At 43.9% G+C, this 20,350-nt stretch overlaps 3 protein-coding genes and 1 non-coding gene across 5 annotated transcripts; all 4 read left to right on the top strand.

Annotated features, from left to right (window-relative positions):
* Positions 1–438: 438 nt before the first annotated feature.
* On the top strand, positions 439–520 carry trnal-aag (transfer RNA leucine (anticodon AAG)). Its single transcript has one exon. It is a non-coding gene; the product is annotated as a tRNA-Leu (tRNA).
* Positions 521–1,147: 627 nt separating this feature from the next.
* naa40 (N-alpha-acetyltransferase 40, NatD catalytic subunit) lies at positions 1,148–8,835 on the top strand. The gene is made up of 8 exons (XM_040181804.2): positions 1,148–1,562; positions 3,154–3,249; positions 4,239–4,291; positions 4,479–4,574; positions 4,965–5,123; positions 5,223–5,306; positions 5,611–5,688; positions 5,804–8,835. Exons 1-8 carry the CDS (start codon positions 1,557–1,559, stop codon positions 5,949–5,951), a joined length of 720 nt encoding a protein of 239 aa, XP_040037738.2. The 5' UTR covers positions 1,148–1,556; the 3' UTR covers positions 5,952–8,835.
* A 389-nt stretch (positions 8,836–9,224) lies between these two features.
* b3gat3 (beta-1,3-glucuronyltransferase 3 (glucuronosyltransferase I)) lies at positions 9,225–13,772 on the top strand. 2 transcript variants are annotated; one of them, XR_013468294.1, is made up of 8 exons: positions 9,225–9,381; positions 9,726–9,833; positions 10,451–10,622; positions 10,744–10,927; positions 11,039–11,200; positions 11,330–11,416; positions 11,547–12,159; positions 12,325–13,772. XR_013468294.1 is itself a non-coding variant. In XM_040182671.2 (8 exons), the coding sequence occupies exons 2-8, from the start codon at positions 9,740–9,742 to the stop codon at positions 12,421–12,423; spliced, it is 1,002 nt and encodes a 333-aa protein (XP_040038605.1). In that variant the 5' UTR covers positions 9,225–9,381; positions 9,726–9,739; the 3' UTR covers positions 12,424–13,772. The 2 variants fall into 2 exon arrangements, 1 of the variants encoding a protein (XP_040038605.1); XM_040182671.2 differs by having other exon boundaries at positions 11,956–12,159.
* A 1,846-nt stretch (positions 13,773–15,618) lies between these two features.
* Positions 15,619–19,778, top strand: LOC120821640 (uncharacterized). Its single transcript, XM_040180462.2, has 3 exons — positions 15,619–15,756; positions 16,812–17,520; positions 18,519–19,778. The coding sequence occupies exons 2-3, from the start codon at positions 16,870–16,872 to the stop codon at positions 18,672–18,674; spliced, it is 807 nt and encodes a 268-aa protein (XP_040036396.2). The 5' UTR covers positions 15,619–15,756; positions 16,812–16,869; the 3' UTR covers positions 18,675–19,778.
* Positions 19,779–20,350: the final 572 nt, after the last annotated feature.

Below are 20,350 nucleotides of genomic sequence, written 5' to 3'. Positions count from 1 at the left end.
TGTACTGTAGTTGCAGGGTCAATAGAGAGAATACACATTTTGTTTTGATATAAGAAAGCATAACATCTAAAATAAATTATTTTTAGGTTGATTATATAGATCATTGGATTATAGAATTAAGTCACCCTTTTCAAGCCAACTTGTTCTGTGTCAATATATAACACTCAACTGCTATAATTGCTATTAGTTATTATAATAAGGTCGTTTTCATTATATGGTTATAAATAATATTTTGGAATTGGCATATCATTTCGGAAAAGACAGTTATGGTCGAAGTGGAAATACACTTCAACCACTGGCAGCATGATATGTGCTTCTCGACTGGTCCACCCGCCTGTCGTCACTTTCTAAACAGGGGAACCGTATTCGCGCTAAAGTGATGCTGCTTTCAGGATCAGTGGGAAAATTGATAAACATCATGTTTCATGATGTTTGCACGGTAGCGTGGCCGAGCGGTCTAAGGCGCTGGATTAAGGCTCCAGTCTCTCAGGAGGCGTGGGTTCAAATCCCACCGCTGCCAGTAGTTTTCTAAAGTTCTACAATATCTAGAGTCAGGTAACATTACTGATTAGCTGGCTTTAAAGTTCTAACACTGAATACTGATGGTGAAAGTGGTAGCTGATCATTCTTAACTGGTGGAAATAAGTAATGTGCCATGAACTTTATAAAAAAACTCTCTATATCCAATGACGTTAGTTAACAGCCTAAATTATTAACTAAGTAACATTTTGAATACAGGACTTGTAATAGAATTAACTGGTACTTTGTAATATCACTAATTTCAGCAAAAACATATATACATTACCTGAATACCGCCTGAACCACCGCTTTAAGGCAACATTTATGAAACCCGTCTTAACCGTAACGTAAAAGTGTGAATTTCTCAATTTTGTGCACAATTTGTGCACTTTATTTGTAACTTTTATTTGTTTTCCTTCTTATCCTTTTTTAAATTGTCTGTTCTATTTCCCCCTAGCCCATAGCCTTCTATTTTATTCCGTAGAGTTAGATTGTAAATTTGAATCGGTCTTGTTGTCCATTGTCTTACTATCTGATGTTATGCACCCACCGCCATGTCAAATTCCTCGTATGTCTCACATATATTTGGGCAAAAACTTTTCCGGATTCCTGATTATTTCAAGTGTTCGATGGGGTCCGCTGTCGACTCGCCAAACACTCAGAAGTCGGACCTATCGAAGAGGCCGTGAACGTAGCACAGTTGGACGCGTCGGAGAGGAGAGGAAAGAAAGGGGCAGGGAAGGGACCTGCGATCAATTCAGCCTCGCACTCTTGGCGCCAATCCGATTGAAAGAGAAAAAAACATCGAACATTTCCTTTATGTTTTAACCAAATTTGCGCTTAACTGCTGGATTTGCCCCAGCCATCAGTCGGTGCTACAGCCACCTAGCCTCGTTAGCACACTCTCTATCATTGTCATATTAGTCTGGCCCCTCGTCTCTGCCCGCGGCGGCGATACTAATAACTCGATAACAGTAACGCACGAGGACAATAGGTGCGTTTCTCTCGCCGGGGGATCGACGAGGCACGGCTGCGAAATGGGGGTGAGTTTTTACGTGTTTCGCTTAAAGTCCCGATGCGAGGTGATACGACGAAAGGTGGGTGTTTTTAGCTCGTAACGCATGATGGTGAGAGGAAAGAAGAAGAAGAAGAAGGAGGGAGGAAGGGGACGGAAGAGAGAGAGACCATGGTGGATGTTTGCAGGCGAAGGTGTCGGTGGGCACCGGGCATGTTCGGCTGCCGTTAACGTCAGCTCGCTGCCGTTAGCTTGGTTAGCATCGCGGCGTTAGCTCTACATGTTCAGCACCATTACCGCCGTCATGCACAGTTAACTTCTCCCCGACGTGTGCTGTGCCATTGTTAGCCTGCTAGCTGCGTTAGCCACTTAGGAATGCCACATTAATGACGCGTGCTTCGCTAGTGGTTCCTGCGAGTCACTCCTGTGTATTATGGATTATTTTTCTTCTTTAAACCAACATGTCCGAACTCTCGCGCCTCAGCCTGCCTATTATTAATAATACTACATTTCAGATATGTTTGGTGGGGGATTGTGTACTTTGCACCACTCAGGCCTTATCTTGTGCTTTACAGCAGAGTTTAGTTTCCATAACGTGATCTAACGGCGGACTTTAGGTTCGTCCTCCACTTTCCCCCCCGGTAAACCGATCCACGTGTTCCCGCTGCTCAGTCTGCAGCCCCTCGGTTCTTGGTACGGAGTTAATGCTCTGAGCGATAGTTGGCAATGCAACGCATTCCTGACCTGATTGTCACCTCTTTTGTTCGGGTCTGGATCTAATGAACTAATTCCCACTTGTTGTGCTCCATCACCCGCCTTTTTGTTTTGGTCGTGGACCGTCGACCACGATGTGCAATTAAACGCGGGCTTCCCAGTGTGGGTGGCGAATTTTTAGACACAATATTCAGCTGTCAGTGTAGTAATGCAAGAGATGATAATTCTTCTCAATGGATCAATCAATAAATGTATGTAAAAATCGCGATTACGATGAGTCCATGTGCTGAGACCCCTTCTCCTGCCTGCCTGCCTGTCCAAAACCCATCTTTCAGTCTGCATTTCAGGTGCCAATATAAGCAAAGAGGCTTATGATTGGCATTTACGAAAGTGCACCAACCACAGACCCATTTTTATAGCAGCTTTGCGAGTGCTGTATGTGTGTTGTTGGCATCGATAATAATGTGTGTGAGTTACGGTTGCACCATTGCTGATACTAACATCAGACGTCCGGCCAACGCAGGCTGAAATGGAGTATCTCCATAGTGCAGCATCTTAACTTTACTTGCTACTATAATCTTTCTCTTTTAGACCTGTCTGTTTATTCTGCATGGGTGCCCATTGTTTTTTGGCTTATATTTACTTTTTGTTAATGCACGTGTTACAATTTCGCTGTAAATGAGGCATCCTCGAAACAACTCCGTGATCTAGGTCTCGCCGTGATCAGAAAGTGGTTAAATAAGCTTGTAATTTGTATAAAAAAAAGTTTCTGACTCGTGTTCTAATATAATTTTCCTTTTTAGTATCTTTCACCTCTCGTTCTCACCTTCTTCCATTTTTTCGTTCCCCTCCCTCTCTCCTTTTGTCCCGGCTTCTCTCCTTCGCTACGCGTTTCCTGTGTCCAGAGGAAGTCCAACCGAGCAAAGGAGAAGAAGGCCCGGCGTCTGGAAGAGAGGGCGGCCATGGATGCCGTCTGTGCCAAGGTGGAAGCAGCCAACAAGGTGATTGTCTTTGAGTTGCCGCATTATTCAATCCTAGCCATGTAGAAGACGACACAGCTGAAAGATACGGTAGCTTGGCAGTCGCCTCGAGGTGAACCTCATCGAAGCTCTCTTCGAGGTGCAGGTGGCTGCACTTAATACTTTTTTATGTGTCACTCTCTCCTGCCTCTTTCCACTGTTGATGATGTGCCAACGGAGAAGGAATGCAAGACATTCAAGTAACTTTTATGCTTGTTTGTGCTCTGGCAAACAGCAATGAATCGCTACTTCAAAGAAACAAATGTTGTATTCACTGCTTAGAGAACATTTTCTGGTAGATTTAGCTAGTTTCTCCTCGGGCCTTTTTTAAATGGAGAAGCGGTCTGGCTGGATTACTGAACACGCCCAGGGTGTCAGGGCTCCTAAAAAAGAGCTTCTGTTCTAATTCAATGGCGTAACATTTGAACGAGCCATTTGATCTTTCAAAGATTTTTCCCAGAACAAAACGGCATCGGTCACACGTCTGTGCCAGGGACTCAAATTTATCTTTCTTCTGTCAAAGGAGGTGTTTTCTTAATCTGATATTGAGTAGTCTCTCCGGTCCACGGAGTAGATGACTTTGTGGGTGCTCATAATGATTGAATAATGGGGGCTATAACCTTAGTAGCCCTGTGCTTGGCCTGTCTGTGTGGGCCCGAGGGATGCTGGGATGTCTTTTTCAGTCTATTGGGGGGAATTTAAAAACAATAATAATCTGCTTTTTAATTTTAATTTTAATTTATCAATTGTTTTGCCCACATAATGTCCTGGGGACGTCCTGAAATATCTTGATTTGTCCATCCAACAGACCCAAAGGCACTTAGGTCGCCAGTATTTAATACACACAAATGGCTAATAATTGGACTTGGAAGCAAAAAACCTCTGTCCTTTAAACTGAAACGCTTCAATGTTTTTGAAGCGCTGTGTTCTGTTCAGTGTGTTTCAGCTAATTTTGCCTCTTCTCGTCACAGCTTGATGACCCACTGGCTGCCTTCCCAGCCTTCAAAAAATACGACAGAAATGCGTAAGCAACGCTTTACAAAGGACCTATTGAGTATTTTGTGAAATACACACTTGTTTTATTTCGGTTCCTCTGCTTTTGGTCATTTTGTCTGTTGTTCTATTAGTCTTTATATTGCTCTTTTTTTTTTTTCAGCACAGACTCGCACCTGATGTAATTATTCCCCATGTTTTCTCGTCCTTCCGTCTAGGCTGAACCTGCAGATTGAGTGTAAGCGAGTGACCTCCCTCAACCCGCTGTCTGTGGAGTGGGCCTTCGAACTCACCAGAGCCAACATGCAAGCACTGTAAGACCTTTGGCCACAAAGTGACTCCTATTTAACAGGGATGAACAGGCTGCTGCAAATAGGTAGAGGAAGTAGTGCAGATAAGCCAGATGTTTTTTGTGTGTAAGAGGTTTGGAGCGTGACCTCAAACCTAGAAATGAGTATGAATGTAATCATCCTCATTGTGGCGCCAGTGGAAAGGTGAGCAGATTTCAGAGAAATTACAATCATTTAATGTCCTACTAAGCCAGAATTTGAATTGAATTGATTTAGCCATTGGCATCCAGTCAGCTGAAAACTGAATTGGTTTCCATTTAGAAAGATGTGTCATTCCGGGGAACGCCGGTGAAGAATGAGAGGGTAAAATTAGCATGCCCGGTTTGCGGTGACCCGTTTTCCTCCTCGCTGTAGGTATGAGCAGAGCGAGTGGGGGTGGAAGGAGAGGGAAAAGCGGGAGGAAATGAATGACGAGAGGGCCTGGTACCTGCTGGCCCGCGACGGCGACTCCGCCCCCGTGGCCTTCTCTCACTTCCGATTTGACGTGGAGTGCGGGGAGGAGGTTTTATATTGGTAAGTTTGAGGAGTTCCATTTGTGGCTTTCATTGCTGAAAGACGAACGTCTTTACCCTCGTTGATATGATCAACTGATGCGCTGGCTTGACTTTATAGCTATGAGGTCCAGTTAGAGAGCAGAGTGAGGAGGAAAGGACTCGGAAAGTTCCTCATCCAGATTCTACAGCTCATCGCCAACAGGTAAGACCAACGGCTGTCGTGGTGGTGATCGCCATGCGTACGTGAGTGACTGGATGAATTGTTTTATTCTGTGCCAGTAGCTGTAAAACAGTTGTATAGAAAATTCCAGATTTGTTTTGTGTGTTAATCTGTCGGATCTCAAGGATACTTAAAATGTATTTAGAATGGGGAAACGCTGAATGCACTCAACTTAATTTTGTTTCCAGGGAAAGTCTCCTGGGCACAGTTAAGGGAAGTACGCATCACATCGCCCAGCCATGTGAAACTAAGGTGCTTTTCTTTTTTTGTGTTCTCTTTTCTCCAGTACGCAGATGAAGAAAGTCATGTTGACAGTTTTCAAACACAACCACGGGGCTTACCAGTTCTTCAGAGAAGCTTTACAGTAAGTATGCCGGCATGAGAAGGTTTTTTTATATTTAGCACTAAAAGAAAGACATCTTGACCCTCAAGTAACCCCTTTTTCTCTCTCTCTCTCTCTCTCTCTATCCATCTATTAGGTTTGAGATCGATGAGACCTCGCCAAGCATGTCCGGTTGCTGCGGCGACGACTGCTCTTACGAGATCCTCAGCCGGCGGACCAAACACGGCGAGGCCTCAGCGGGACACACCCACGGGGGCGGGCACTGCGGGGGCTGCTGCCACTGATCCGCTTCGGTTTCCAACCTTTTTTTGTGATTTTGGTTAAAAGCCAGCAACTTTCATGGCTGTGTGTGAAAGCTTGAGCTGCCTGCAACCCCCGCAAGCGTTTTGAGTTTGCCCAGCTGTAGGGTGCCGTTAAAAGTGAATTCCATTGCGGAATACCTGGCTGCAGATGTTTGTGTTGCATTATGGATGGAGATTTATGTGGGTTATTTTTGTGTGTGTAGTCCTGCTCCGAAAGCAGTGTGCAGTGTGAGCTTTCACACATAGCTCCTGTTCATTCTTTGTTCCTTTTCATTGGTTTAACGTCCCAGCCTTCTTTCTTCCTTCTCTTGTCCCGGCTAACGATGACGATTAGTAGTTCCCCGCCGAGCATTGCTGACATTCTCCACCCCGGCAATGCACCTCATCTCTCAAGGTGCCACACTGTATTTAATCATTCTGCAGCGCTTCTTAAACAACGGCTCGGGACCCGGCCTGCGGCTGTATTATAGAAACTTACTACCTCAAGTCAAGGTGTCACAGTCCATTTTTCTAAATAAACATAAGTACATTCAGTCGGTTTCTGTATTACAGCCCCGGATTTCCTTGGGCCTTCACACCGAGACGACCGAGGCTCGTTTCACTGATCCAGGATTAGGCTTAAAGTAGTCCCAATTGTGTCCCAGGAAAACCGTCTGAGAAACCCTGCAGTGCAGTAATACCACCTGTTGTATCTAAATATGGCTTGTAAGTGGTTTTGTGACAGAGTGCCGCTAGCAGCAACTCCACACGGGGCCCCTTTATACTACAGTCCTCTATTAGCGCCTCATCTTCTCAGTTTGCCTAAATCTAGCAGGCATCTCCGCTGCGTTTTAATTTGAATAACTTGAGAAAATGTTCCCTTCTCTAGATAACACTTTGTGTTCTTCTCCAGTGAGTAAAAATCTGTTCCTGTCAAGCAGCGTTCAACTAGAACAAAATCCCAGTACGGCTCTTTGGCAGATTTACACGCTTTTTATTCCCACCATCTCTTTTCCACCCTCACAGATTGGAAGAGCCAAAATCCCATGATCCACATCTGTACAGTTGTAGCCTCCATGTCCTAGAGTACGATCGCCCCACTCCTGCTCGCCTCTTTGTTCTCTTTCGCTTCCAAGAGGTACTAATGATAAACAAGTTGATGTTGACGCTACCTTTTTAAGTTGTGTTTATGGAAAGAAAAAAAACTAAACCACCCCTTCCCTTATGTAGTTTGTTAGCATGAGCAAATCATATTGATTTAAGATGGATGAAGATCGGTTGAAGTCACCGCTTCACGTTGGCTGTCTGAAGCCGAGGTTGCGGAGAACCCCCGAGGAGGATGGACGGTAGAAGTGTTTTTACTCATCGTTATTCCTCTCCTCCTAATTAGCACCGGTTTGTCATCAGTTCACGTGACCACGTTTAGAAAACGCTGCAAAGTCCAACGCATGTTTGAACAAATCCCCCATAATTCACTGCATGTCAGAATTGCGGGACGACTGAGTGGATGCCGATTTGGCGTTCCCGCCGGCGGTTAAAGACTCGTTGCGTACACGTGACGCCCCTTCACATGGAGCAGGTCCTGAATACTTTGAATTAAAAATGCAACATTGCTGTTGATCTAGCGAGGCGTCGATCTGGTATCTGGGACCCGTCCCCATAACACCCTTTCATTCCAGGCCTGTAGTTGGTTTGTGCAGATTGTGGGCTGGAGGTTTGATTTTACTTTTATTCTGTGGATGTAAAGTTTCTTCTGTCTAGTGTGGCTGGAAAGGGCTTTAATTTGGTTTGTTTTTAAATGTGTCTCTTTTTTTTTTAAACGGTCATATCAAGGCTCAGCTTGAGATTTCTCAGATTCATGCCTGGCCAAAGTATGTGAAGCAGGGCAGACTGAAATGTGAATATAATGAAATAATGTTAGAAAATGTCAATTTTCTGTTTTACACCCCCCCACCCCCCCAAAAAAAAACAACCTTTTTGGATGACAGTCCAGATGCAGGGGTGACGTTTCGTTTTGCTTCTAGACTGGGTGGAGACTCTAAAATATTCAACACCTCAAGATCGCATATTGGTGTCTCATGCTTGTTTGATCAGAAACCATGAAACAACACCTTGCTTGTTTTAGTAGTAGACTACCTTCTGATAAGTACAGTAAGTCATTTTTGCACTGCATAAGCTACAATATCAAAGGGGATGTTGTACATAGTGGCAGTTAATCAACCGACTGACAGTCTCTCTCTCTCAGGTTAATCGAACATAATCAAACCTCATCTGTTTAATTTAACAGCCGGATTAGATTGGCCACAGCGCTGACCTAGAGTCAGTTTTTTTTTTTATGTGTCACGCTGTAGTATTTTGAAGATGTTACAGTGAAAGTAAAAGCTCCTCTATGCCTTGGAAATGTGAAGTTGCATGAACGTGATGATTACACAAAGTTGGAACTGCCTCTAGATCAGTGCTAAATTGTTTATATTCAATTCTGATTGGTTGGCGGTCTTTAAAGAAATAAATAAAAGGTTCACTAAAAGTAAAGATCAGTTTGAAAATATCCTATATTTGAAAATGAGCCTAAACCTAACTAGTTTATTTTAAGTCATTTTTATTTTGCAAAATGGTCACATACAGTCACAAAATCACCAAACCTCCTCTTGGTCTTTTCTCTGTGTATGCGTGTAAATATATATAAGCTGTTGTGGATCCATCTTCATTACTTGGCCTTTTACAGGTAAAACACTTATTAAACATGTTGAAAGTAAAACTCCATGTTTGAGAGTGAGTGTTATAGTCCCATTCACAAACGACAATGAAAGGGAAAACTAAGTCATTCTGCCTTGTCAGTGTTTTATTTGTATGTTACAAATAAAGGAAAGTTGTTTTGACTTTTCAAGAGATGTCTTTTGTCATTTGTGATCCTTTTCTCTTTCCAAGGTACTAAACTGTGTAACTATACAGAGGACCATTGCTGTCAGGAATGGGACCATTGATATCTAGTTATGAATTATTGAATCCTAATTTGACCTTAAAGCCCAATTTTGATTTACCCTAAGTTTCATTTTATATCATGCCAAACTAAAAAATAGAAGTAGAAGTGGTAGGAATGGACTTCCAATAATAACTCTTCAGTCTTTATAGTATGTTTACTAGCTGCTTTTCACCCTTTACACGGCGTGAATGATCCAGCAGTCCTCTTTTATTAAACTGACAACTTGGCGGTATCACGTGGAACTGTCTGGACTACGTGCTTGTGCGCGTTCCGAGGGGACTCCTTACTGTGTTGCACTGAAACCGGAAGTTGTTGGTACATGGCCGGAGCGAATGAATGGACGTTGTGATGCACTGAGGTGCCTTTGCTCGTTTTGGTCAAAGATGACGTGAACCTTTCAGCTGGTAAATCAGCCGCACCGCGTCTGTCTTCTACGGTTTCCCGCCTGTGGTGAGTGCATCATTATCACACTTTGAGCTATTTTCTGTTAAAACAAATAATGAAGCTAACGCAGCTTATTGTTAGCTAACGCTGATTTATCATCAAACGTGAGCACCAGCCGACCTTGTCGGGAACAGCGTAGGCGAACACATTCTCAGGTTCAATGTTTTACAGTAAGCCTCCAGTAAAGTAGAGCTAAAATTATATATAAATGCTATCTATCCCGCATAGCTAACGTTCGTTAGCTAAATGTGGAGTTGTGGCCCATTTAAAGTCAACATGGAGGGATGAAAAAACACACCAGCCTTTGTGAATAGTAACGTTTGTCCCGTATCGTCTTGTCCTCCTTTCAGCTGGTCCGGGTACCATGGCAACGAGGATGAAGCTGAAGCTGAAGACCGTGTTCGTGCTCTACTTCATGGTCTCCCTCATGGGCCTCATCTATGCACTGATGCAGCTCGGTGAGTGTTCACCGCACAATCACAACGGCCCTTTCTCCCAGTTTTACAATTTACTTCAAAGATGCCTCATTCCATCAATAAGTGCCCTACAGAGCTGTTGCAGTGAGCCAACGTGGACAATACCAGGGCCCTCACTAAGTGGAATGCAGCGTCATTAATGTTATTAAATACAAATCTGCTTATCCTTCTATTACGTGTCAAAATGTCTGCTTAGACAAAAACGTATATCAAGTCTTGATCCATCTGTATAGAAGTGTCCTTAGCTATTTCAGTATTTAACTCCCCCCTCATTTTTTTACTGATCAATACTCTGTCACAGTCCTTTTTTCCTTTTCTTGCCGTAAATATTCAAAAAATGTGTACAGTGAATTAAGTTGAAAAAAGCTTTCAAAATCCACAGCACTGAACGGCACCTTACAAGTAATTTACCAAAAGTGTAATAGCATGTGGACATGTCTCGTCCCATTTGTCCATTGATGTTAAACAACACTGTTATTTGCCTCGTTCTCACGGTTAACTCTAAGGTATAATTTATAATTTTATAAGGTTGATGAGAGATTTAGCTTTTGTACTTAAACGTAAACGTTCCTGTCTTGTGTCTCCTGAACACTTTGCAGGTCAGCGCTGCGACTGCACAGAGCACAACATGCCCAAAGACCGTACAATATCTCGGCTGCGGGGGGAACTGCATCGTTTTCAGGAGCAGTTAAGGAAATCCGAGGCTACAAAGCAACCACAGAAACAGCCAGCTAAGCCAACCATCTTTGTCATCACCCCAACATATGCAAGGTATGGAGGCTGGTTTCCTTACCTCCTTTCCTACTCATTGGCCTACTTCTCTATTACTGTCCTTTTTCTCCTACACACACAAACACACCGTTGCTCTGATTTCTTCCTCTCCTTTCTCCAGGCTGGTGCAGAAGGCCGAGTTGACTCGTCTGTCCCAGACCTTCCTCAACGTTCCTCAGCTCCACTGGATCGTCGTGGAAGACTCACCACACAAGACGCCGCTGGTAACTGACCTCCTGGTGAAGAGTGGCCTGACCCACACGCACCTACACATGCCCACTGCCAAGGACCGCAAACTACAGGAGGTGGGTAGTGACATGGCAGCCGTTTGGCACCAAATGCGGCCTCATTAAAGAATGTAGAAAAGAGCGGGGGTTTTTTAGACTTCTTGTCTGAATGCCGATGCTCTACCTCAGGGGGACCCCAGCTGGCTGAAGCCTCGCGGAGTTGAGCAGCGAAATGAGGGTCTCCGGTGGCTCAGAGAGGACCGAAGGGCTCAGCCGGGAGGAGACAACCAGCAGGGAGTAGTTTACTTCGCCGACGACGACAACACATACAGCCTGCAGATATTTGAGGAGGTGGGTGTTGGAGTGGGGACGAGTTTTTATTTTCATGATCCTCCACAGGGACAGGCTTAGTTTGTTACTGAAGTCCGCCAGTCTTCGGATGAATGTTTTAAATGCAACGTTGCCCGTGTCTTGCCTCAGATGAGGAGCACCGAGCGGGTGTCGGTGTGGCCGGTGGGGCTGGTCGGAGGGATGAAATACGAGAGGCCCGTGGTCGAAGGAGGAAAGGTATGTGCTTTTTCATATTGCAGTGGGACAACTGGGACTGGAAAAACAAGTGTAAGATGCATACGGCTGCAGAGTCTGTGTTTTAAGAACATCCATCCATCCATCGTCAAACCGCTTATCCTGCACACAGGGTCGCGGGGGGGGCTGGAGTCTATCCCAGCCAACTTCGGGCGAGAGACGGGGTACACCTTGGATTGGTCGCCAGCCAATCGCAGGGCTACACAGAGACATACAACCATTCACACACCTATGGGCAATTTAAAGTCCCCAATTAACCTGATCCCCAGAGCATGTCTTTGGACTGTGGGAGGAAGCCGGAGAACCCGGAGAGAACCCACGCAGACACAGGGAGAACATGCAGACTCCACACAGAAAGGCCACTGGGCGGAGTTGAACCCAGGACCTTCTTGCTGTGAGGCGACAGTGCTAACCACTACGCCACTGTGACGCTCTTGTTTTAAGAACAGTTGGGTCACACAAAAAAATGCTACTTTGCTAAGAGTTTTGCTGTGATTTTATTATTATCATTTTTCTCTCAGGTGGTTCGCTTCCATACCGGCTGGCGTCCCAGTCGCCCTTTCCCGATGGACATGGCCGGCTTTGCCGTCTCCCTCAAACTGATCCTTGCCAATCAGGAGGCCTGTTTCGACGGAGATGCGCCAATGGGCTTCCTGGAGAGCAGCTTGCTGCAGGGATTGGTCACCATGGACGAACTGGAGCCCAAAGCAGACAACTGCTCTAAAGTACGAGCTAGAACTTGAATTAAAGATGTCTTTCTGGTATCGGCGTCCTAGTTTAGATAATTCATTATTTCAAATGTAGCAGCAATAGAAATAAATCAATGTTTGCACTTCATTTGAAGACAACAGTTTGTGTTTTATTTCTGTGTCCGCTTTGTGTTTTTGTAGGTTCTGGTGTGGCACACACGGACAGAGAAACCCAAGATGAAGAGGGAGGAGGCTCTGCAGGCTCAGGGACTTGGCTCAGACCGTGCGGTTGAGGTCTAAAGAACACACAAACAAATACAAACACACACACACACACACACACACACACACAATGTAAAGCGTAGTCCAATGCTGCATATTTAACTCTCATGTTGTAAATACTGTAAAACAGATATATCTGTTGTACGTGTATATATATATATTGAGTGAGTGTTACAACGTGGTATGTTGTATGTATCCACTGTGTGTATGCAGGTTTTCTTTGGTTTTTAGTGAGTCCGGCGTCCGGCATTTGCCTGACGGGGGCGCCAGTTTTACATTTCGTATCGGCATGAGGTTACACCACCGATGCATCATTCCTTACAGCTTGAAGAACACTGTATCTTAGTTCATACTCCATTGTTGCATCATTCGTAGTGTTCCACATGCTTACTTGTGCTCAATTTAATTCCCGAAATTCATTCCTTTGATATTTTTCATGGCTGAGTCTGATAAGTGTCCGTAAACATCCATAGAGAAGCGTTTTGAGTCAAAGAAGGTCGCCATCATTGCATGATAATACGTTTTATACAACCTGTCTAATCAAAATGTGTGCATTCGCTTCCAACGTAATACTATTGTGGAGGAAAAGGTGCATTTTATTTCAGTAAACAGTATTCAACACACACAACAACATATAGGCTTACAAATCTCACAAATGAATTAAGAACAAAGCTTTGGGGTGGTCGCCTTGTATTTGTTATGCTCTTACACATCTGTGTTCCGGACGCAAGTGGTGCAATGTGGCGACACAACACAACAACAAATATTACAACGCAATGGTTCCACGCCCAGTGCAGCGTCAATGTGACAGCTCAAGGCTGGTTTTCTGTAGTTTCATAACGAGAAAGCGGATAAATATGTATATATTTTAGTGATGCTTTCTAAAAACGTAACGGCTTGTGAAATTAATTTAGACGCCCATAATAAGGGAACCACACTACTGAAGCCCACGTCATTTAATTATGCAATAAACACGCCCTGCCTATGACGCTGCCTATGATCCCTTTTAATGACAAGTAAAAGATCTGAATTATTCTCACTAGGACATCCCCGGGATTTACAGTAGTAGTCGTTCAATAGCACATTTCAGAAATAAGCTTAAAATTTTACCACTTGAGCTGTGCTTGATTATTTTCCATGACATCCTCAGACGTTGGATGAATAAAGAGCAAAATACCATTTAAAGCTCAGAAGTGTTGCCCGGCTACCGTTGTGTGATACTGTAAAAAACGCTAGTGTCTGCTTGAGTGTAATTAGTGCCTGTAAGTCATTCTCTACTGGTGTATTAAGTATTTATTACTGTAATATTGTCCTTGAAATTAAACAACATGATAATGTGTCTTCAAAATAAACCGAGATGATGAAAATAATTTGTCCTTGTATTTTGCCCTTCAGTCAATTTATGCCTTTTTAAAAATGTTCCTCTGGAATTGGTCTTAAGTCTTATATTTACTGTAGGTGCTAATGTGTGATGAGGGGGGATTTGCTGAGTCCTAATACAGCACGATTTTCACATTTTGTAAGAAAAAAGAAAAGCTGACTGAAGCCGAGTGTCTTATTAGTGACTTGAAGCTCAGCGAGCAGGACATCTGTTCTCTGGGCGAGTCGGGTGATGCTTGATTGAGTCATACTTCACCGACCTGCCACACCGTGTGCCTGAGGCCTTTCTGGGCCTCATAATGTGCCCACCAACATCTGTAATTCCTTTATATTTTAGCAGCGAAACCCTAACATGTCGCTGCTTGAAGGTGACCATGGCAACCCGCTTCCAGCTTCTCATGCTCTCAGAGAAGATTAGTCACGTGGGCGCGGATTCTCTGACCTCAGAGCTCAGGTTCTCTCAGCCCTGTGTGATTGACCGATGTATGGGGCCCTCCGTTCAGGGAAGTTGCCCGCTTGTGGCCCATGTACGGGGTGGTCTGTAGGCATGAGTCCACTTCAACACACACACACACACACGCACACACAGGGTACAGAAGAGGACGGTGAATTGGGGGGGGGGGGGTCTTCAGTCATCTGAAGTCACACACTGCTGAGCAGCTCCCACCCAGACATAGTGTTTATCATCCAAACATTACTTTCAGTGACCGAAGCCGCACGTACTTTCCATTCAGGGCAAATTTTCGGATTCCATTGGTATCCATTTTCAACTTGGGTCACACTTGTCTGAAACCAAAACAAATGTTTTAAGTCTCTCTCTCTCTCTCTCTCTCTCTCTCTCTCTCTGTCTCTCATATATATATATATATATATATATATATATATATATATTAAAAAGAAAAATAAATTGTATGAGGTGATGAACATTTCTCATACTATTTATGGCTGTTATAAACACTTCATGATGGATTTTTCATGATATAATTTCCATAAGTCCATAAAATTACCTGTGAATAGTTTGACAGATAAAAAGTACCAACTGCTTTAAAGGATTAGTTTCATATGGATGTAAACCGAGAAGAATGGATTAGTGTGGCAGGTATTGAGGACATATCTTCAGTTAGCTAAAATCAGTGTACATAATAGTTTATTTGACTTTACATCAAATAAAGTCTTAAAATGTACATTTTTAGCAACACATGTCGGAGCAATTTTTTAGCAAAACGGTAATTAGACATAAGCAGATGTTCTCCTTTATATGAATCCCTTCAGGGGGTTTGACATTGAACAAAGAGAAGCAAATCAATTCATGCTTCATACAGCTACTGGTGGAAAACTTCCTCACATATGGACACCAGGTACAGTCACAGTAGATATTATCACATTGATTTATTCATGTGTTACTGAGTGATGGTGCTGGATGGAACGTTGAAGGGGATCGAACTTAATATCTGTGCACTCTGCAGGTTTACCTTCAGCGTTAATGATTGATACCGGCTGGTATCAGAGTAGGATGTTTGCTTCTGGTGGTGGGAAGTTTCTTGTGTGCGTGTGCGCGCGTGTGTGTGTGTGTGTGTGTGTGTGTGTGTGTGTGTGTGTGTGTGTGTGTTTGTGTGTGTGTAGGTATACGCAAGTTCTGACTCTTCAGAACTTTATCTTCAACTCAATGATTTTCTTAAGCCGTATGGAGGAGTTGTGTGTCGTTCAATAGCTCGTCAGGGGAAGTGAGACAAAGAGTCCTTTAGAAGCAGAGTGCTCTGCTGTGCGTGTCATTTTTGCATGTGTGTATTTGCTTTACTTACGACAGAGGCGCAGGTTCGGGCAGAGTGGGTGTGTGACGCTGTGTGGGTGTGAGGGGAGGTTCCTCAGCTCCAAGCTCTCCGTCATTAATACACTCAGGAGGTCCAAACACACACACAAACGCACACAAACACACACCGGGGGAGAGAGGAGACAACGGCAAGAGATCAGGTAAGACGGCCACCTCTTTCCCATCCGATAGTCTCTGTGTTTTGCTCATTGCTACTCCAGTTGAGACTGAATACTATAAAGTAAAGTAAAGAAAGCTACTCAGAGCTGTTTTATTTCCTCTGACAATAAATGTTAAACTAATTATTATTATCAATCATATTTGCTGCTTTGGTTTCATTCTCAATATTGTGTCAAGTTGAACCTTTATTGTGATCTGGGCGACTGGTGGGAAATGTTACCTGACATATCTGTAGACGCTTGGCACACAATACCTAAAAGGGTCACTGCACAGAGCAGATTAACACCGCTCTCTGACAATAGAGTGGGAAATAAAGGAATGTAAGGCCACGCAATCATTTACAATGTGGGGTAAAAGATTAAAAGTGCACTTGGATAAGGGTGGAATTTGTGTGGACTTCTTCATGATGGACGGTGTAAATGATAATATTTTTTCAGGAAAACTACAGTTCTTTCTGTTGGTTTTTCACTTTTAAAATCTGTGATGTGACAGAAGGTACGGCTGGAAAGTAACCTGTATGACATCATCTGTTGGTTACGTGTCAGAGTCCGTCCATCTGATCCTTCCCCTTTTTTGGACATTACCGAGAACTGGAGACAGTCAACATGAAGCCATTGGCTGCTGGAAAAGTGATGTCAATTTGGTGTCAAAGTCTGAGCCCGTGTTATAAGAACATTATTTTTACTTTATCTTTGACATCCAGTTATCATCACGGCCATGAGAACACGGAGCCCACACGCACACACAGACACACACAGAGACACACACAGAGATACACACAGAGATAAGTCCACAACAGAACTAATGCAAAACCACAAAGTGTACTTTCTGTTATTTGGTTTCATAAACAAGGAGACAGATACTATGCTGTACAGAGCATTTTACACAGATAAAACATGCAGATGGTCACACATGTCGCCCGCGACACTGACGCTCTCTGCCATCTATGGTCTCCTTTCACGAGTGAGGGTTATGTAACAACGCTAATGCCTGATCCCTCTTGCCCCCCCACCCAACCCTCCTTTTTGTCCTCCAGCTGCTGAAGCACGAGGAGAAAAAGAGTGGGAGAAAAAGGAAAACGAGGAAGTGAAAAGATGACAATTGGCAAGAACTCCGGGAGAAGCTCCGTCCGGGCGCCAAAGTTCCTCGACAAATCCACCGGCTTCTACGGTCGCCTCGATGAGCCCGAGGCCGCCGGACAAGGAGAGGAGGCGAGGGGAGGAGAAGGCGTAGAGGAGGCGTGCAACAGGACGGGGGACAGCGGCCGGGACGGGAGTGTGGTGCACGTCTCCGGGGCAGGTGAGAGGGAGGAAGTCGAGGCATTTGACCTCGAGGAAGGGATGATGGAGGACGACGGGGAAACTCTCCTCCAGAGGAAGCCCAGCCGCCGCAGCAGCAGGTGGAGAAGGAGCTCCAGGAGGAAGCAGAAGGTGGGGAGAGGCGAGGAAGGCGAGAGCCCGGTCGACCCGGTCGACCCGCCCGCCCCGGAGGACACCAGGGGGATGGTCCCAGATGAGATGGGGGAAGTGAAGGAGACGGAGGAAGAGGAGGAGGAGAAGGCCGGCCGGGGGAAGGAGCCCGAGGTCGTTCACTTCCCGATTCGGGAGGATACCGATGACCAGGTCCTGATCCGAGACAAGAAGAGGGGGCGAGAAGAGGAAGGAGAGGAGGAGAGGAGGATGAAGAGGGAACAAGAGGAGGGAATGAGGGTGGTGAAGAGGAACTCTGTGAGGAATTACCGCAAGGTGAGAGAAAATCTACACGGAGCTTTCTGTTTTTTCTCTCAACGAGAGCTGTTGTTTTTATTCTGTCATTTCGCAAAACAAATTCCATCTTCAGCTCCACATCACAGAGTTGAACTTTAAGCGCTCAGCGTTACATAACCCCGAGTCCTCGGAGTTAGTGGAACAGAGGGGGCAAAGTTCTCCCTCAGCATCCACATACTGCACACTGGGCTATTAATCACCATGGAAACTATCAGCTAATGATAGACTGCCAACAGGGTCAAAGTACAGCCGCCACCGCTGCACGTTACCGACTCATTAGGTCACTTCCTCTCATGGGGCTTTTTCCTCGACGTCACATTCGGGCGGCGTGAACGCAACAAAATAATGGCGGAACGGAGGTTTAGCTAACTTAGCTAGAGTTAAGCCGTACCGGCCGGCGGGTACACGGCCGTGTCCCCTCCACTCAGTCATTTTCAGCTACAATGGAGACGCGGACATTCCTGGGCCTCTCGTATCATGTCCTTTGATCAGTGGTATAGCGCTGTTTACCCGCCTGCTAGGCCCACATCATAAAACGCATTCCACTGCTGCTAGCCAATCAGCTCCACCCTCGAGCCTCCCGGGGTGACCTCCGAGTCTCTGTCTGCTGAGCAAAAAGGAAAGTTAAATTCCCGTTTGTTCAATGTTGAAGAGTGTTGTTCTATAGCCAACACAGAAATAACCTTTGTGGTTCCCATCCAAAATAAATGATTGGCTTTTTGCTTATGATACTGGATCACTGACCTATATTCTCAGGTCATAGTGAGACTACTAATTAGTACTGACCCAGGTATTCGAAAAATAACTTTTGGAAATACGTTGGAAAAATACAGAACTATAAAATGCAATAAAGAGACCACGCAAACCCTAAAACTAAACTAGTAACACATAAACATGTGATAATGTAGCTGTCGTTTTTCCACCTTTTTCTGATCACGCGCACGGATCGCTAACCTCTACCTTCCCGTCTCCGCCAGGCCTTGGACCGAGCCTTCCGTCGGGGGTGGGAGGCCTTCATCGCCAACCTCTACAGCGTCACGCTCACACCTGTGACCTCATCATCACCTCCGTCTTCTTCGCCATCGCTGAAGAAGAAAGTGCAACACAACTCTGTGTTGGCTGAGTTTCAGTAGATCCAGCGACCTTCATGGACATAAAATGCACCCTTTCTTGATATTGAGTTTTTCGATGAGGATGCGCGTCACACGTTAGAGCTCAGAAACCTCAATTAGTTGTGTAAGTTACTTGTCATCATGACGTTTTACTGCCTTGTCTCATTGTGGTGCACATTAGTTTAAACTGCAGGGATTCACGGTTGCTTCTATGGTGAAGTTCTTTTTTTCGTGACTGAGTTCAGCTGCTTCTCGCTTCTCGTGTCCACCTTCGGATTAAGTCTTAACATCTGAGTTCCTCAAATTTTTTCCACTACCAAGAGTTTAGAGTGCAAATAATCTTTGCATCTTTGGTTTAGCGCTGTGAAACTTCAACGGTGTTGATGTGCAACCAAAAAGAACAAAAAGGTTTGACTGCATGAGCAATGGCTGATTAGTGGAGTTTAGTGAAGGAGATTTCTTGCTGCCTGACAGCTAATCAGTAACAAGAGTAGAAAAAACACCCCCATGTCATCTGCATTTTCTTATGGTAGAATTGTTGGAGAAAATCTGTTTAAATCTCTTAACGTTGGTAAAAAACATAAGTTTCCCAGGAACACACATGAGCATACAGTTGGCCAGTGTTTGACTTCTTCACTGTGTTCTGATGAAGGTTATTTAACCTGAAGGGACATTCCAGCAGAGTTTCTGCATGTACGTGTGTGTGTGTGTGTGTGCCAATGAGAAAGAGATATTGGATATTTCCGGGGTTTGTAAATCAGAGTGTGTTTCGATTGTTACCGTTGAAGATGCGCATCTTGCTTGTTAGAGAAGTTTTACTTGCCTAAAACATCAATACAATACATACAATTGTGCAAAGAAGACATTATATAAGTGATTTAATATATTAATTATTTTCCCTTGTTACCATGAACCTATAATGTTTACAAGAGTCCTGCTGTAATTACCTTTCATCCACTTTATACACCTTTTGCAAACCAGACTGAATATTGTGGTTGTATATAATGATTATTTAAAAATGTCCCTTTTTAATAAAAATCCCTTTCTTTCTTAATCAAAGCATCCTCTGTCATGAGACAGTCAAAGAAAGACTTTTATGAATGAATAAAGACTTAATTTATTGTACTGGTCGTATTTTCTGGTATGGCGTTTAATGCAGTATGAATGGATCTCTCTGTATTTTAATTTGCTGATGTCTGTTATTTGGATGAGTTAGAATAAATAAGATGTAAAAGACAGAACCACATCATCATGACGCCAAGCAGCTTGAACAGGTGAAACGTTGCTGTTTTTTGTGCATTTGGCCCATGATAATAGAGAAAAGATATGAGTACAGACTTATACATATGGGTCATAAAAGTACTTAAGGTGTATTCATTTGTGTTCATCTTATAAATATATAGGTATGTTTTGTCCATGCAATTTATTTTAAAAAGAAATATTCCAAAGAAAAAGCACAAAGATCTTCTGTTGAAAAAATAAAAATAAAACATACCTCCTATTCTCTATCATAACGTCAATAGCAAAAATAAACTTTTCGCTTTTTTGTCTTGGTATGAATTTACAGTGTATTGTGATATAAAATAGATGAATTACGAAGAAAATGTCGCTTTGCCGACACCATGTGGATGTAAACCAATATTTTTTCTTAACGGAAATGACGCAATAAAATAAACTGCTGTTTTTCTTCTGCGCAT

Source organism: Gasterosteus aculeatus, chromosome 7, assembly GCF_964276395.1.
Source record: "Gasterosteus aculeatus chromosome 7, fGasAcu3.hap1.1, whole genome shotgun sequence".
NCBI lineage: Eukaryota > Metazoa > Chordata > Actinopteri > Perciformes > Gasterosteidae > Gasterosteus > Gasterosteus aculeatus.
Note: the sequence above shows the minus strand (reverse complement) of the source record. Positions and strands in the feature narration are given on the sequence as shown.

Coding starts and splice junctions, on each gene's coding strand:
- LOC120821640 (XM_040180462.2), top strand. CDS start 16,870: ATGACAATTGGCAAGAACTCCGGGAGAAGCTCCGTCCGGGCGCCAAAG. Junction 17,521..18,518: donor CTGTGAGGAATTACCGCAAG/GTGAGAGAAAAT, acceptor CGTCTCCGCCAG/GCCTTGGACCGAGCCTTCCG.
- b3gat3 (XM_040182671.2), top strand. CDS start 9,740: ATGGCAACGAGGATGAAGCTGAAGCTGAAGACCGTGTTCGTGCTCTAC. Junction 10,623..10,743: donor ATCACCCCAACATATGCAAG/GTATGGAGGCTG, acceptor TCCTTTCTCCAG/GCTGGTGCAGAAGGCCGAGT. Junction 12,160..12,324: donor AAGCAGACAACTGCTCTAAA/GTACGAGCTAGA, acceptor GTGTTTTTGTAG/GTTCTGGTGTGGCACACACG.
- naa40 (XM_040181804.2), top strand. Junction 5,307..5,610: donor CTACAGCTCATCGCCAACAG/GTAAGACCAACG, acceptor TCTTTTCTCCAG/TACGCAGATGAAGAAAGTCA. Junction 5,689..5,803: donor TTCTTCAGAGAAGCTTTACA/GTAAGTATGCCG, acceptor TCCATCTATTAG/GTTTGAGATCGATGAGACCT.